Source organism: Enhydra lutris, unplaced genomic scaffold (assembly GCF_002288905.1).
Source record: "Enhydra lutris kenyoni isolate GAN:26980312 unplaced genomic scaffold, ASM228890v2 scaffoldscaffold24, whole genome shotgun sequence".
In the NCBI taxonomy this organism is placed as follows: Eukaryota; Metazoa; Chordata; class Mammalia; order Carnivora; family Mustelidae; genus Enhydra; species Enhydra lutris.
In genome coordinates, this window is record NW_019154108.1 from 3,393,882 (window position 1) to 3,411,952 (window position 18,071).

The 18,071-nt window shown below is 40.2% G+C and overlaps 1 protein-coding gene across 1 annotated transcript in view; it reads left to right on the top strand.

The window, feature by feature from the left end:
* Window positions 1-18,071, top strand: part of LOC111150902 (proline rich coiled-coil 2C) — a 105,358-nt gene that overhangs the window by 42,519 nt on the left and 44,768 nt on the right. Inside the window, exons 13-15 of the mRNA XM_022508589.1 lie at window positions 7,686-7,855; window positions 8,276-8,311; window positions 17,388-17,601. Coding sequence (XP_022364297.1) covers window positions 7,686-7,855; window positions 8,276-8,311; window positions 17,388-17,601 — 420 coding nt within the window. The remainder of the gene's footprint in view (window positions 1-7,685; window positions 7,856-8,275; window positions 8,312-17,387; window positions 17,602-18,071) is intronic.

Sequence of the window (18,071 nt, forward strand, 5' to 3'; positions counted from 1 at the left end):
AGGACTCTGGGATCATGACCCGAGCCAAAGGCAGAGGCTTTAACCCACTGAGCCACCCAGGTGCCCTGAGTTTTGTTTTTTTTTTATATAGAAGCTGAATTTTATTGGATAGTTTAATATGCTTTTTTCCCATTTTTTTTTTATTATGGTGAGATATATCTAACAAAGTTTAGAATTTTAACCATTTTTAGGTGTACAGTTTAATGGTATTAAATACATTCATAATATTGTTCCATCATCACCACTCTCCGTCTCCAGAACTCATTCCATCTTGTGAGACTGCAACTCTACCTGTTAAATAATACTTCCCTCTTCTCCCCTGTTCTAATTTCTGTCTCTGATTTTGACTGTTTTCAATGCCTCATACAGTATTGGGTCTTTTTGTGACTGGCTTATCTCACTTAGTATAATGTCTTACAAGGGTCATCCATCTAATGGCATATTGCAGAATTTTCTTTTTAAGGCTAATAATCTGTATATAAAACCACATTTTGCTTACCTGTTTATCTGTTCATGGGCACTTGGATTGATTCCATATTTTACCTATTTTGAATAATGCTGCTGTGAATGTGAGTGTACAAAGACCTTGTTGAGACCTTGATTTCATTTTTTTTTATTACATACTCAGAAATGGAGTTGTTGATCATATGGCAGTTCTGTTTTTGTTTGAGGAACCACCATACTGTTTTTCACAGCAGCCGTACCATTTTACATTCCCACCAACAGTGCACAAGGGTTCTAATTTCTCCACGTCCTTACCAACATCTGTTACTTTTCCGGGGCGGGGTGGGGGGGAGGTTGATAGTAGGCTTCCTAATAAGTGTGAGGTGATATCTCACTACAGGTTTTGATGTGCGCTTTGCCAATGATTAGTGATGCTGAGTATTACCTTTTAATTTGTTTGTTGGCCATTTGTGTATCTTTGAAGAAATGTCCAAGTCCTTTTCGTTTTTAATTAGATTGTTGCTGCATTTTAGGAGTTTAGATAGGTTGCCTTTTCACTTGATATTCTGTTCACGTACAGAACTTTAAAATTTACATGAAATCCATCTATTTTTTCTTCTGCCTTTGGTGTCAAGTCCACGAAGTCATGGCCAAATCTAATGTCATGAAGCTTTTGTTCTGTTTTCTTCTAAGAGTTTTATACTTCTATGTTTTACATTTACATGTTTGACCCGTTGTGTGTTAAGTTTGTACGTTGTGTTAGGGTAGGAGTTGAGCTTCATTCTTCTGCATGTGGATATTCAGTTTTCCCAGTACTGTTGTTGGAAAGACTGTTCTTTCCCCCTTTGAATGGTCTCAGCAGCCTCTTCTAAAATCATTCGACTGTGTATATGATGGTTTATTTTGGGATCTTGATTCTATTTCATTGCCCTATCCGTCTGGCTTTATGTTAATGTCTTACTGTTTTTATTATTGCAGCTTTGTTGTATGCTTTTATTTTCTAAAGATTTTATTTATTTACTTATTTGACACACAGAGAGAGAGAGAGAGATCACAAGTAGGCAGAGAGGCAGACAGAGAGAAGGGGGGAAGCAGGCTCCCACGGAGCAGAAAGCCTGATGCGGGGCTTGATCCCAGGACACTGAGATCACAACCCGAGCTTAAGGCAGAGGCTTAACCCACTGAGCCACCCAGGCAACCCTGTTGTATGCTTTTAAATCTGGATATGTGAGTCCTCAATCTTTGTTAGTTTTTTTCATGATGTATGGGTGTTTGTTTTTGTAAAGAACACCGTTGAGATTTTCGTGGGGATTGCATAACTCTAGGTTGCTTTTGGTAGCATTGATAATGTTAACAGTAATAAGTCTTGCAGTCTGTGAGCATTGGGATGTGCTTCCATTCATTTATGTCTTTAATTTCTTTCAGCAATGTTTTGTAGTTTTCATTGTACAAGGCTTTCACCTCCTTGGTTAATTCTTAAGCATTTTAGGGGTACCTTGCTGGTTTATTCGGGAGAGTGTGTGTGTGGCTCTTGATTTCGGGGTTATGAGTTCAAGCCACACATTGGGTGTAGAGATTACTTAAATAAAAACCTAAAAAAAATTCTAAAGGATTTATTTTATTCTTTTTGATGCTATTATAGATGGAATTGTTTTTGTAATTTCCTTTTCAGATCATTCGTTATTAGTATATCAGAGATGCAGGTAATGTGAGCAGATGATACAGTCTTACATGTAGAAAACCCTGAATCTCAAGGGACCCAGAATAGCTAAAACTGTCTTGAAATAAAGTAACAAAGCTGGAGGACATACACATCTGGATTTAAAAACTTAACTACAAAGTTTGTGTTGTAGGAATTTGTTCATTTCACCTTCCTTATCCTATTTGTTGGTATATACTTTTCCATAATACTCTCATAATCCTTTTTATTTCTGTAGAATTGGTAGTAATGTCCCAATTTCTATTTCTGATTGTAGTAGTTTGAGTCTTCTCTCTTTTTTTCTTCGTTGACCTGCCTAGTTAAAGGTCAATTTTGTTGATCTTTTCAAAGAATCCATTTGCAGCTGCATTAATTTTTTTCTATTTTCCTGTTCTCTCTGTTGTGGATCTCTGTGTTGATCTTCATTGCCTTTCTTCTGGTAGTCTTAGGTTTACTTTGTTATTCTTTTCCCTTACATTGTAACACTAGGTTTTGAATTGGAGATCTTTATTTTTTAATGTAAGTATTTATAGCTGTAAATTTGCCCCCTTTGCACCACTTTTGCTGCATCCTGTAAATTCTGGTATGTTGTGTTTTTGTTTTTATCCATCTCAAGTATTTTCTAATTTCGCTTGTCATTTATTCTTTGATCCCTTAGTTGTTTAAAAGAGTGTTGTTTAATGTCCATGGACTTGTGCGTTTTTCTGTTTCACTTCTCTTTTTGATAATTAACTTTTGTGGTCAGAGAAAATGCTTTATATGAGATTTATCATTTTAAATCTATTGACCGTTGATATTGTGGTCTAATGCACAGTCTGTCTTGGAAAATGTCCTGTGTGCATGTGTGAAGAACGTGATATCTGTTGTTGGATGGAGTGTCCTGTAGGTCTGTTAGATCTGGTTGGTTTATTGTATTCAGTCCTTTGTTTCCTCACTGACCTTCTGTATGGTTGTTCTATCCATTATTGATAATAAGGTGTTGAAGTGTCCAACTGTAAATGTACAGCAGTCTGTCCCTTCAACGCTGTTGGTATTTTGCTTCAGACATTTTGATGGTCTGTTATTAAACATATATTAAATATGTATAAATATTTATAATGGTTCTGTGTTGCAGCACTGAACCTTTTATTAGTAGTACATAATGTCCTTTGTCTCTTGTAAAACTTCGAATTCAAACCCAGGCTTGTCTGGTATTAGCATAACCACCTTGCTCTCTTGGTTCCTCTTGCTATGGAATATCTGTGTTCATCTTTTCGTTTTCAATCTGTTTGTGTCTCTGGATCCTAAGTGAGTTTCTTAGAGATAACCTGTAGTTGGACCATGTGTTCCAGTTCAGTCCATTTTAAGTAAGTAATTGATTAGAAGGGACTGACTTCTCACATTTTGGTATTTGGATTTTATATGCCTTATATCCATTTTTGCCCCTCGTTTCCTGGATTACTGTCTTTTTTTTTTTTTTTAAGATTTTATTTATTTATTTGACAGACAGAGATCACGGGTAGGCAGAGATGCAGGCAGAGAGAGGAAGGGAAGCAGGCTCCCTGCTGAGCAGAGAGCCTGATGAGGTGCTCGATCCCAGAACCCTGGGATCATGACCTGAGATAAAGGCAGAGGCTTTAACTCACTGAGCCACCCAGGCGCCCCTGGATTACTGTCTTTTGTGTTTAGATGACTTTTTTGTATTGAAACATTTTAAAATTCCTTTCTCATTTCCTTTTGCTTATATTCTGTAACTACCCTCTTTGTTTTGACCATGGGGATTACATAAACATGCAAAAGTTATAACACTAAATTTATACCAGCTTTACTAATAATATACAAAAATTCTTGGGGTGCCTAGGTGGCTCAGTGGGTTGAAGCCTCTGCCTTCGACTCAGGTCATGATCCCAGGGTCCTGGGATGGAGCCCCGCATCCAATTCTCTGCTCAGCCAGGAGCCTGCTTCCCCCTCCTCTCTGCCTGCCTCTCTGCCTACTTGTGATCGCTGTCAAATAAAGAAATAAAATCTCTAAAAAAAAAAAAAAAATCATTCCTTTTCCTTTAACAGTTATATTTGTATTCCCTTTGGTTGCTGGTATCAGAGATTTACATCTTTAACTTTGTATCCCCAGTGACAAACTAATAATTAATTTTAAATACATTAGTTTCTTAAATCATGTGGAAAACAATGTGGAGTATAAACCAAAATGTAATGTTATTATCTTTTAGATTAATAATTGGTTTATTTAAAGAAATACTCATTTCATAAATCACGTGGACATAGAGTTACCTGCTACTACTGCCTTTTATAATTGCCCACGTATTTGCCTTTATTGTCACTTTGTCATGCAGTTTTAGCTTACTGTGTGCCGTCCTTTTCACTGTACTCTGCAGGACTCTTGAGCATTTGTTGGATGGCAGGTCCAGTTTTCATAGCTTTCATCTGGGAGTATGTCAATTTCTCCTTCATTTTTGGAGAACAGTTTTGCCACATATAGTATTCTTGGTTGATAGTTTTTTGGTTTTGTTTTGTTTGTTTTGCTTTTAATACTTTGAGATGCTTCCAGCCTCCAGTGTTTCTGATGAGAAATCAAATAGTTTTATTGAGAATCCTCTGTATGTGACTTCTCCTTAGTGCTATCCTGCTGCTTTCAGGATTCACTCTTTGGCTTTTTAAAGTTTCATTATAAGGTGTCTCAGTTTGGGACTCTGAGAATTTGTAGAACTGCTTAGAAATTATATTCATGCTTTCTTCAAATTTGAGACATTTCTGGTCATAATTTCTTCAAATAGTCTCTTTGCCCCTTTGTCTTTTTCTTGCTTCTGGACTCCTTCTCCGTGTGTATGTTTGGTCTCTTGATCTTGTCCTATAGGTATCTTAAGCTCTGTTTATTTTTTTGTTCTGTTCCTCAAACATAATAATTTCCATTATCCTATCTCCAAGTTTGCGAATTTTTTCTTCCACTTGCTCCAGTGTGGGTTTAAATGTGAGGGGAGTGTGCCTGGGTGGCTCAGTTGGTTAGGCATCCGACATTTGGTTTCAGCTCAGGTCATGATGTTGTGGCTCTCTGTGCTCAGCAGGAATCTGTTTGAGGATTCTTTCCCTCTGCCCCTCCTCCCAATTGTGTGTGTGTGTGTGTGTGTACACACTCTCTATCATAAATAAATCTTTACAAAAAATGTGAGGTGGGAGGTATGTAGTTGATACTGTGCTAAGAGCTCTAATTGACTGATATTAACCACAGTTTATCACAAGTAGGCAGAGAGAGAGATCACAAGTAGGCAGAGAGGCCGGCAGAGAGAGCAAGGAAGCAGGCTCCTTGCTGAGCAGAGAGCTCGATGCAGGGGCTGGATCCCAGGACCCTGAGATCATGACCTGAGCCGAAGGCAGAGGTTTAACCCTCTGAGCCACCCAGGTGTCCCAGTAAAGTTCATTCTTAATGAACAGTTTATTGTTAAAATAGAAGTAGTTCTATTTTGGGGTGCCTGGCTAGCTCAGTTGGTTAAGTGTGTCTGCCCAGGGTCCTGAGATTGAGCCCCGCATCAGGTGCTCAGAGGGGAGCCTGTTTCTCTTCCTTCTGCCATTCCATCCGCTGGTGTTCTCTCTCTCTCTGTCAAATAAATAAATAAAATCTTGAAAAAAAAAAAAAAAAGAAGGTAGTTCTGTTTCAGTCTGTTTCCTGTTACAGAAATACTGAAACTTTTTTTAAAATCTCAAAACCCATGGTCTTTCTACAAGATCATGCTGCTTGAAATTATATTACAAAGTTACTCAAAATTTTCCTTTAATTTTTTACTTAGAGTCATCATCATCAGACTTGGCTCTTTGTAAAAAATGTTGAGTATGTTACCTTAACTTTTTTTAATGAGATAAGGCAGGCCCCCTGTCAGATTTCATAAATTTTCGTATTAATGTATGTAGAAATAATTTGATACTGATAATGGGCTTTTGTTACATATCACAAGCACAGGTTGCTCATAATACTAATAAAGTAAAATTTCTCACCATAGAAGTGAAAACCACAGGCGCATGGGTGGCTCAGTTGTTAAGCATCTACCTTCGGCTCAGGTCATGATCCCAGGGTCCTGGGATTGAGCCCCGCATTGGGTTTCCTGCCCACTGGGAAGCCTGCTGCTCTCCCTCCGACTCTCCCTCTCTTGCTGTCTGTCTGTCTGTCTCTCTCTCTCTCTCTCAAATAAATAAATAAATAAATAAATAAATAAATACTATCTTTTAAAAAGAAGTGAAAACCATTGGCATAGCTTAATATTGATGATTAATATCAGCCTTAGGGAATCTCATTAACAGATGATGAGAAAGGACTATAGATTCAAAATAAGGAAATTCACATTTTAGTCCTTGTTCTGTCAGTGATACAGTGATTAATTTAACTATCAGACGGGACTGTGTACACGTTATTTATGCTTTTCTTTTTAATCATTATTTCATGGTGCTTTTATTTTCATTCGCATCTTCTCTGTTCTTTATGGCAGTTTAACTTCTGCTGGGTTCATCAGCATGATGTGCACTTTGGATTTTTAAGTGTTGGACCTATTAGCTCTCTTTTCTTTCTAATATTTTATTTTTCTTTTTACAACATTCTTAATATTGAATGTAATGCCAATAAGAAAATATGGTTTGTGATTTTTTTTTTTTTAAGATTTTACTTATTTATTTGACAGACAGAGATCACAAGTAGGCAGAAGGGGGTGGGGAAGCAGGCTCCCTGCTGAGCAAAGAGCCTGATGTGGGGCTTGATCCCAGGACCTTGAGACCATGACCTGAGCCGAAGGCAGAGGCTTAACCCACTGAACCACCCAGGTGCCCCATGGTTTTGTGATTCTTGAGAGCATGGTTTTTATACTGGCAAAATAAACTTCATTAAAAAATTCATCCCTAGTTCTCTGAGAAGAGGATTTATAACAAGCTTGGCTTTGTAATTGTGACAAATGACATTGTCTAGAATGGATATAGCTATCTTTTTTTTAGGATGAGAAATTGTTATTTAGTTAGTAAATAAGTATATAGTTCTTTTTGGTATCATTCTTGATACTCTTTACATAGAATAATAATTTATGTGTCATGATCACTGTTGTCAGACTTCGATTCATTAGTTTTCTTTATAGATAATAGTCTCTTCTTCAAAAAGCAAACTGTTGTGTTACATTTTATGTTTAGGCCATAAGTGTTTTCACATAAGTCCTAGTGAATCACAGGTAAATACTGATAGGATTAATAGCTATTGAAACAATGGGAAATAGGTAGTATTTGATGTTTTTTACTATCACAAATTATCAAATACAAATATTTGGTGTAACGTACTTGGACCTGTGATCTCTAAAGAACCTGGCTTTGAGGAAATCTAAGGTTTTGTTATTTTAATGTTAACCTCATTGATTGCTGCCAGAATTAGAGTACAGAACAGTTTTTTGGGCTGTTAAGGATGCTTTCTTCCTCATTAACCTTTTTAAAAATTTCTAATAATTTTATGCCAGTGCACACATCATGTATTTGGTAAGTGTCATAGGTGAATATCGTTATTTTTCGCCCTTTCTTTGGACAGAGGATGATGCAGTTTTCACTCGACAAGATAGCAGTCGCGGTGAGAAAGAGACCGCGCAAGTGGTACATGAAACAGAGCCAGAATTGGGCTCTCAACCTCGACCTGCTGTGTTATCTGGTTATTTTAAACAGTTTCAGAAGTCTTTACCACCTCGATTTCAGCGGCAGCAGGTAACAGTAAAACATTTTATCATGTATGTATGATTGAAAAGTTTACTCAGTAGTCTGAGAAGTAGTTTGACATGAAACCTAAAATACACAAAGCACAAAAATTTTCCGTGGAATTCTTTACCTTTTTAATAAAAGGTTGTTGATAATGGGTTTTACCATAAACTTCTGTGTCGGTTTTTTCTCCTCTGCCTCGTTTATAGACACCATCTTCCTTTGTGGGGAATGATTTCTCTAGTATAATTAATGCGTGATTAAGTCCTTAAGGCCAAAATGTCATGACTTATCTTCTGTCTTTCGACTTACCATCGCTCACTCTTAAATACTTTGGAGTTGGTTTCCCTGTTCTTTTCTGATACAATTGATTACGTTGATTTCTCCCGTGGAGCTAAAGTCTCAAGATGCGGGGTCCTGCTTTCTCAGGAGCAGTTGAAGCAGCAGCAGTGGCAGCAGCAAGGTGTGCTCCCGCAGCCGGTGCCCTCACAGCCATCCGGCGGCGCCGTCCCTCCTCCGCCGCACAGACCTCTCTACCAGCCCATGCAGCCCCACCCTCAGCACCTGGCTTCTATGGGTTTTGACCCCAGGTGGCTCATGATGCAGTCGTACATGGATCCTCGGATGATGTCAGGTAGACCCGCCATGGACATCCCGCCCATTCATCCCGGTGAGTTGAAGTTGGTGTGTGGCTCGCTGGCGGCCACGCGGGTCGTCGTCCTGCCGTCCTACTCTAATCTAGGAAGAACTTAAAGTAGGGTGCCTAGATATGTTTTTTAAGATTTTATTTATTTATTGGAGAGAGAGTACATGTGCACAAGTGGAGAGCAGGAGTAGAGGGAGAGGGAGAAAGACAAGCAGACTCCCGCCCAGCAGGGAGCCCAGCTCAAAGCTCCATCCTAGGTCCCCAAGATCATGACCCGAGCTGAAGTTGGATGCTTAACTGACTGAGCCACCCAGGTGCCCCTAGATTTTTTTCTTTTTTTCTTTTTTTTTTTTAAGCTTTTATTTATTTATTTGATAGATAGAGATCACAACTGGGCAGAAGGGCAGGCAGAGAGAGAGAGAGAGAGAGAGAGAGAGAGAGGAGGAAGCAGGCTCCCCGCTGAGTAGAGAGCTTGATGCGGGGTTTGATCCCAGGACCCCAGGATCATGACCTGAGCTGAAGGCAGAGGCTTTAACCCACTGAGCCACCCAGGTGCCCCCGATTTTTTATTTTTAAAGATTTTATTTTAGAGAGTGAGTGAGCACACATGAGTGGGAGGGGCAGAGGCAGAGGGAGAGGGAGAGGGAGAGAGCATCTGAAGCAGATTTCCCAATGAGCACGGAGCCTGACACGGGCTCAGTCTCCCAACCATGAAGGATCACGACCCGAGCCAAGAGCAAGCGTCAGACACCTACCCAGGCACCCCAGGTTGCCTAGATTTTTTTTTTTTTTTTTTTTTTTTTTTTTAGATTTATCTTTTTTGAGAGCAAGAATGCACACATAGGCTAGGGGAGGGACAGAGGGTAAGACAGAGAGACTCTGAAGCAGACTCATCACTGAGCAGGGGGCCTAATATAGGGCTCAGTCTCAAGATCCTGAAATCATGATCTGAGCTGAAATCAAGGGTCAGACACTTAATTGGCTGAGCCACCCAGGCGCTCCAAGGGTGCCTAGATTTTTAATCAAAAAATTCTGTAACTTTCAGCACAGAGTAGTTAAATGCCAGACACTGTATCATATGTGTGATAATACCAAAACACTAGTTCTTTTCTGTTTTGTAAATATTTTAAAATTTTTTTAGTCTGAAAATATTTTGTTATTTGGTAAATTGTTTTCACTCTTTTAAGTGTTAAAGCATTTAAATTTTGTCCATGTATTCTGTATTCCAGCTTTTCAGTTTTGTCTGCCAAATACTTTTTTCCCATAGGGAGCTGAAAACAAGTGACTCAGCAGTGTTGCATGGAATCTGTCGGGATAAATCCAGATAATTCATTAACAGAATGCTATAGAGGAAAATTTGGGGGGTGTTAAGAATATGATCAAGAATCATGTCTTGGGGCGCCTGGGTGGCTCAGTGGGTTAAGTCTCTGCCTTTAGCTCAGGTCATGATCTCAGGGTCCTGGGATCGAGCCCCGCATTGGGCTCCCTGCCCAGCGGGGAGCCTGCTTCCACCTGCCCCTCTCTGCTTGCCTCTCTGCCTACTTGTGATCTCGGTCTGTCAAATAAATAAAATCTTTAAAAAAATAAAAATCATGTCTTAATTTCAAAATTTCTACTGCAGTTTTCAAATTTAAGAGGCATAATAAATAGCATTGATCAACTAGTCAGACTAAACTACATTAATGGAATTATCTGTAAGAAATATTTTCTCTGGAAATCTGTCACTACCAGTATAATCATCACTGTGTTTTTATTAACATGCATAGAGGTATCATACATGTTCTTTGATAGGCATTGTATATATATTTTTTTTTCCTTTAAGGTAAAAATAGGCTATTATGGTTTGCTTTGTTTGCTTCCTCAGTTCTTAGACCTTTTTTTTAAGATTCTATCTATTTATTTGAGAGGGCGGGGGGGGGGGAGAGGGAGAGAATCAGGCTCCCCTGCTGTAAGGCTTGATCTGGGATCATGACCAGAGATCCAAAGTCAGAAGCTTAACTGATTGAGCCACCCAGGTGCCCCCTCTTAAATCTGTTTAATAGCAACAGTGAAAATTTCATTCACAGAAAAACTTGTATAATTTTCATTTATCATTTCTTGAGTTCCTCACTTGGCAGAAAGGATTTCTTTAGCTCAAGTATAGAATTCCAATATAGAATTCCAACTTAGTATTTGTAGTAGTAGTATATTGGTATATACTATATGTAATAGTATATATAGTATATTATTGTGTACTATAATATGTATAGTAATATATACTACGTAGTATGTGTATAATGATTGTTTTTCCCAACTTTTTCCGACTTTTTTTAAGGAATGATTCCTCCTAAGCCATTAATGAGAAGAGAACAGATGGAAGGATCAGCAAACAGTTCGGAGTCATTTGAGCACATAGCACGATCTACAAGAGATCACGCAGTCTCCCTGTCTGAACCTCGTGTTATGTGGGGGTCGGATCCCTATCCTCATACTGAGCCTCCGCAGGCCACTACTCCCAAGGCAACAGAAGAACCTGAGGATGCAAGGTAATTATAGAAGTTATTAATACAAATTGAATACTGTGGTAAAATGAAAACTGTGGTGTCCCTGAAGATCATTCTGATTTAGGACTGAGTGACAAATCTGATTACCTCCCTTTTAGTTTATGTCATTGCATTTTTGGACATGCTTGCTTTTTCTGTCATTTCTTCATTAGAGCATTTTGTCACCTAGTTCTGTACACTTGAATTAAATAATGAAATTCCGTGTTGTATGTAAAATTGGCAAGTTTCTACTATTTGACATGTAGTCTAGCTTAAAGTGTTGCTACAGTTTTCCACTAATGAAAAATGGTGGACGTTTTATTATCAGTACCTCGTGGAAGTCTTCTAATGCCAAGATAAAGGCAAATACTAATTTACAGAGATAACTTGAAGGAGATAATTGGTGATCTGTAGTAACTTATAACCATAAACTTAGAACTTCTTCCCTTTTATCGAGTATATTTTATAATGCTGATTCTATGGGGAAGAAAGATCTACTCTAGCGTATTCTTTGATTATAGAAGGGAATTACTAGTCTTTTTTTTTTTTTTTTTTTAAGATTTTATTTATTTATTTGTCAGAGAGAGAGAGGGAGAGAGAGCAAGCACAGGCAGACAGAATGGCAAGCAGAGGCAGAGGGAGAAGCAGGCTCCCCGATGAGCAAGGAGCCCGATGTGGGACTCGATCCCAGGATGCTGGGATCATGACCTGAGCCGAAGGCAGCCGCTTAACCCTCTGAGCCACCCAGGCGTCCCAGGAATTACTAGTCTTGATGGATTAAAAATTCACATCAGCATGGCCTAACTTCCATGCTTTTTTCCCTTAAGGAGTGAAGTTCATTTGTAATTGTAGGGAAGAAATACAATGTGGCAGCTACCATCAGTGAAATTTTGAGTGTTCAGTACAGTATTGTTAACTATAAGCATGGTGCTTTTACATTTCTAGAATTTCTTCATCTTGAAAGACTGAAACTTTATACCCACTAAGTAGCCAATAATTTCCTTGTTCCTCCGAGTCCCTGGCAGTCACCATTCCACTTTATGCTTGGATGAGTCTGATAACCTCATACATGAGTCATACATGACATGAGTCATACACCTCATATAAGTGGGAGTCCTACAGTGTTTGTCCTGTGCTTACTCATTTCACTTAGCATAATGTTCTCATTCATCTGGTAGCATATAACAGTATTTTCTTCTTAGTGTCTAAAGGACACTGTATTATATGTACATACCACATTCTCTTACTCCATTCATCTGTCAGTGGACACTGAGGGTTGTTCCTACCTCAGCCATTGCGAATAATGCTGCAGTAAACTTTTTAAGGTTAATAAAGATTAGGATCCTTTTTAAATTGTTTTTATGATTAGACATTTGTGGTTTATAATTAGAGGGATTATTTTGCTGTACACTTGTGAGAAGGGGCTTCTCTTGATAGTTATGCTTCTGAATTCTCATTTTTTTAGGTCTGAAGCCCCACGGGATCAGGAACAGGTTACTGCTGCTTATCCTGTAGAACATAGTCAATTAGAGGTTCATCCAAAAGCAGACTTTGTCAGAGAATCCAGTGAGACAGAAGCACAAAAGTTCTTAAGCAGATCTGTGGAAGATGTTAGACCTCGTCATACTGACACAAACAATCAGTCTGCTTGTTTTGATATACCTGATCAAAAAACTATAGGCACTCCTCAAGAAGAGCGAATTTCGGCTGGAGAAAGCCTGCCTGCCCGGAAAAGAAGTGTTTCCCATGGATCTAACCATACCCCAAAATCAGAGGAGCAAAGAAATGACCCATCTGCAAGCATTCCTAAAGTAACCAGCAGATGCCTTGATTCAAAGGAACCAGCAGAAAGGACAGAAGAAAAACCAAAGAAGGATGGCTTTATACGATCTTCAGAGGGACCAAAACCTGAAAAACTATATAAATCTAAATCAGAAACTCGTTGGGGCCCAAGGCCAAGCTCCAACAGAAGAGAAGAAGGTAACGATAGGCCTGTGAGAAGATCAGGTCCCATTAAAAAACCTATACTTAGGGATATGAAAGAGGAGCGAGAGCAGCGGAAGGAGAAAGAAGGGGAAAAGGGAGAAAAGGTCACTGAAAAAGTTGTGAAACCTGAAAAGACTGAAAAGAAAGATCCTCTTCCTGCAGTCCCAGCGCCTGCTGCACCAGCTCAGCCACAGTCGGTTCCTCCACCACCTCCACCAGAACTGGAGAAATTACCTTCAGCAGAAGCTTCAGCTGTGGTTCAAAAGCCACCTCAAGATGCTGAGAAGCCCTCGGAACCTGTAAGTAGCGTTGAGGTAGAGCCTGTGGCTAAAACTGTAAACCAGCCAACGGTCCCAGCACCAGCAGTCAAAGAAGAAAAACAGCCTGAGAAACTTGGTAGCAAAGACCTTGTTTTAGAGCGGCCTCGACCGGATTCCAGACCCGCAGTTAAAAAAGAATCCACTTTACCCCCTAGGACCTATTGGAAAGAAGCTAGAGATAGAGATTGGTTTCCAGATCAAGGATACAGAGGTCGAGGCCGGGGTGAATACTATTCCAGAGGCCGAAGCTATAGAGGTTCTTATGGAGGGCGTGGCCGGGGTGGGAGAGGCCACGCTCGAGATTATCCTCAGTATAGAGACAATAAGCCACGGACAGAACATGTGCCCTCAGGACCTCTTCGACAGAGAGAAGAAAGTGAAACGCGAAGCGAGAGCTCTGATTTTGAAGTTGTTCCTAAAAGACGACGACAGCGGGGTTCAGAGACTGACACAGACAGTGAGATTCATGAAAGTGCAAGCGATAAGGATAGTTTAAGCAAAGGTAAACTTCCCAAAAGAGAGGAGCGGTCTGAAAACAAAAAGCCTATAAAGCCTCAGTCTTCTTTCAAGCCCGAAAATCACATCCGCGTAGATAACAGACCTCTAGAAAAGCCTTACGTGAGGGATGATGATAAATCTAAACCAGGCTTCCTTCCCAAAGGAGAGCCCACACGGCGAGGCAGAGGGGGGACGTTCAGACGCGGTGGAAGGGATCCTGGAGGCAGGCCGTCTCGCCCTTCCACCTTACGGAGACCCGCTTACAGGGATAATCAGTGGAACCCAAGGCAGGCAGAAGCTCCTAAACCAGATGACGGAGAGCCACCAAGAAGACATGAGCAATTTATTCCTATACCAGCAGATAAACGACCTCCAAAATTTGAGCGAAAATTTGATCCAGCTAGAGAAAGACCCCGACGACAGCGTCCTACCCGACCTCCGAGGCAGGATAAGCCACCTCGATTTAGACGTCTGAGAGAGAGAGAGGCTGCTTCCAAAACCAACGAGGTAGCAGTGCCCACGAATGGCACCGTTAACAATGTGGTTCAAGAACCAGTTAACCCTGCTGGGGATATTTCTGGGAACAAGACACCAGACTTATCTAACCAGAACTCTTCAGATCAGGCAAATGAAGAATGGGAAACAGCTTCTGAAAGCAGTGATTTCAATGAGAGGCGTGAGAGAGATGAGAAAAAAAATGCTGATTTGAATGCACAAGCAGTTACAAAGTCCGGAGAGAATGTTTTACCTCCAAAAAGGGAAATAGCGAAGAGAAGTTTTTCTAGCCAGAGGCCTGGTGTAGATCGCCAGAATCGGCGCGGCAACACTGGTCCACCCAAATCCGGAAGGAATTTCTCAGGTCCTAGAAATGAACGGAGAAGTGGTCCACCATCAAAAAGTGGGAAACGAGGGTGAGTACTTTGTTTTCGCTGTTAATTGCATTCGTACCTGAAAGCTGAACTGAGCAAAGAAGCCAGTCTATGTGGAGGACCCCAGACATTGGACTCCCCTAAATTTTTTGTCTGTTCTCAAAGTAATGGTGGTTGAGCGAGAGAGGTTAATGGGTTTCAGGAGTCTTTGCCTTCTAAGTTACCTTTTCTAGAAGAGTCGTCTTAAGAATTTGTAGCTTTGGAAGAATGTATACATCTAGGGAGGGACCTGTACAGTGTCTTCCTTTTGGTAAGGTTTTTTTTTTTTTTTTTTTTTTGGTAAGTCATCTTACTAATAATGAGCAGCCCTCCTTTTTCAGTTTCTCTTTACAAAACTCTGGGGCTCGTAGCTGTCTTCTGGGACTTAAATGAATACGTTTTAACCATACGCTTTGTCACTCTGTACTGGTTGCTAGAAGTGAACGTGGACCTAAGAATAAATTATATCTTTCTCTTGAGTTGCAGATACAGTAAATGATCCAGCTGGATAGAGACCCAGAACTGCCACCAAGGCCACCAGTAACATAAATACCGTTGGATTTAATTTTTTTTAAGATTTTATTTATTTGACAGACAGAGATCACAAGTAGGCAGAGAGAGAGAGAGGAGGAAGCAGGCTGACTGCTGAGCAGAGAGCCTGATGCAGGACTTGATCCCAGGACCCTGAGATCATGACCTGAGCGGAAGGCAGAGGCTTTAACCCATTTAGCCACCCAGGCACCCCCCACACACCGTTGGATTTATTTTTAAACAATTTTCTGAAACTGTGCTAAAGCTTGGTCTGTTTTTTTAAATATTAAAATGTTGTTTATGGTAAACTATTAATTTCTTTAATATTGGGAAAAATTACAGTAGCAGCATGTCTAGTTATTGTTCATTCTTTCATTCATATATTGGCTAGTTATTAATGTAAGTTCTGGTAACTTACTGCCTGTATAAACTCTGCTTCCTTACTAGTAAAATGGGGAGAAAATAATCGTATTTCTAAAAACTAGTGAAGATTAAAGATACGATGTTTGTGAACTACATAACTTAACGTGGTATATAGTGAACAGCTATTATTACGGTGTTCTCAGGGTTTTGATCAAATTCCCAGGTTTGTAGCCTGAGCTGATAATTTATTCAGGTAATATATTAATCTCCATTGGTTAGTTGCAGTATACTTAGCATTTCAGGTCACCATACCCATCAACAAAAATATTTTTGCTTTCTGATAACTTAGAAAAAGTTTAGAGAAATAATGCGACTAGTTGTGTTTCCCAAGTACCTTTTTTTTTCTTTTTTAAAGATTTTACTTATTTATTTGTCAGAGAGAGAGAGCACAGACAGAGGGAGAAGCAGGCCCCCCACTGAGCAAGGGGCCCTATGTGCGGCTTGATCCCGGGTACCCTGGATCATGACCTGAGCCGAAGGCACTTGACACTTAATCGACTGAGCCACTCAGGTGTCTCTCCTGAATATCTTCTTAACACAGAATTTGAACCTCTCTTTATTTTTATTTTTTTATTTTTTTATTTTTTTTTTAAAGATTTTATTTATTTATTTGACAGAGATCACAAGTAGGCAGAGAGGCAGGCAGAGAGAGAGGGGGAAGCAGGCTCCCTGCTGAGCAGAGAGCCCGACGCAGGGTTCAGTTCCAGGACCCTGAGATCGTGACCTGAGCTGAAGGCAGAGGCTTAATCCACTGAGCCACCCAGGCGCCCCAGAACCTTTCTTTGAAAGGTCAAAAGAATTAGGATAGCATATGTAGTTACAATGTAGTTATTGACTATATTAGAGTTTTGAGTAGTAACACTCAAAGGAAGTCTTTTTTTACCCCCCAAGGGAAATCTTGATCTGGTTTTTATGTAATGTAGATCTCAACAACTTAGCAAGACTTTGTGTCATGTAGGTAATAACTTTGAATCTGCAGAAATATAAATTATTGATTGTAATTAATCTTTTGAAAGAGTCCCATATAGAAGAAATTATTTTATTCTTTAAATGTTTGAGTTCATGCCTTATGTCAAGCACTTAATTAAGCTTTTATCTCAAGTGATGCTATTGGCTAAGATGAAAATGAATTTGTAAACCCATTTTCCATGATATAATTTCATAAATAAAAAAAATGCAAGAATAAAATTTGATAGGAAATAAAAACTATTGGTTTGTGAAGTATTTCCATATTTAAAGTGTTTTTGGGGGGGGCACCTGGGTGGCTCAGTGGGTTAAGCCTCTGCCTTCAGCTATGGTCATGATCTCAGGGTCTTGGGATCAAGCCCCACATCGGGCTCTCTGCTCCGCAGGGAGCCTGCTTCTCCCTCTCTCTCTGCCTCCTTGTGATCCCTCTCTCCCTGTCAAATAAGTAAAATCTTCAAAAAAAAAAAGAAGAAAGTGTTGTTTTGTATGCTTAACATTTACGTATCTGATTGAACTTTAAAAAAAAAAAAAGTAGTGCAAAAAGAACGCTTTTTAAATTTGTTCATATGCTGCCCTGTGTGGAAAAGATTCAGTAACAAATACTTTGGATTAGCTTGGATCACAGGAATTTTCTGCTATAAGCCATGTTGATTAGCTTATTTTTACTATGATAAACGAGCTAAAGTCTCAAGATGCGGGGTCCTGCTTTCTCAGGAGCAGTTGAAGCAGCAGCAGTGGCAGCAGCAAGGTGTGCTCCCGCAGCCGGTGCCCTCACAGCCATCCGGCGGCGCCGTCCCTCCTCCGCCGCACAGACCTCTCTACCAGCCCATGCAGCCCCACCCTCAGCACCTGGCTTCTATGGGTTTTGACCCCAGGTGGCTCATGATGCAGTCGTACATGGATCCTCGGATGATGTCAGGTAGACCCGCCATGGACATCCCGCCCATTCATCCCGGTGAGTTGAAGTTGGTGTGTGGCTCGCTGGCGGCCACGCGGGTCGTCGTCCTGCCGTCCTACTCTAATCTAGGAAGAACTTAAAGTAGGGTGCCTAGATATGTTTTTTAAGATTTTATTTATTTATTGGAGAGAGAGTACATGTGCACAAGTGGAGAGCAGGAGTAGAGGGAGAGGGAGAAAGACAAGCAGACTCCCGCCCAGCAGGGAGCCCAGCTCAAAGCTCCATCCTAGGTCCCCAAGATCATGACCCGAGCTGAAGTTGGATGCTTAACTGACTGAGCCACCCAGGTGCCCCTAGATTTTTTTCTTTTTTTCTTTTTTTTTTTTAAGCTTTTATTTATTTATTTGATAGATAGAGATCACAACTGGGCAGAAGGGCAGGCAGAGAGAGAGAGAGAGAGAGAGAGAGAGAGAGGAGGAAGCAGGCTCCCCGCTGAGTAGAGAGCTTGATGCGGGGTTTGATCCCAG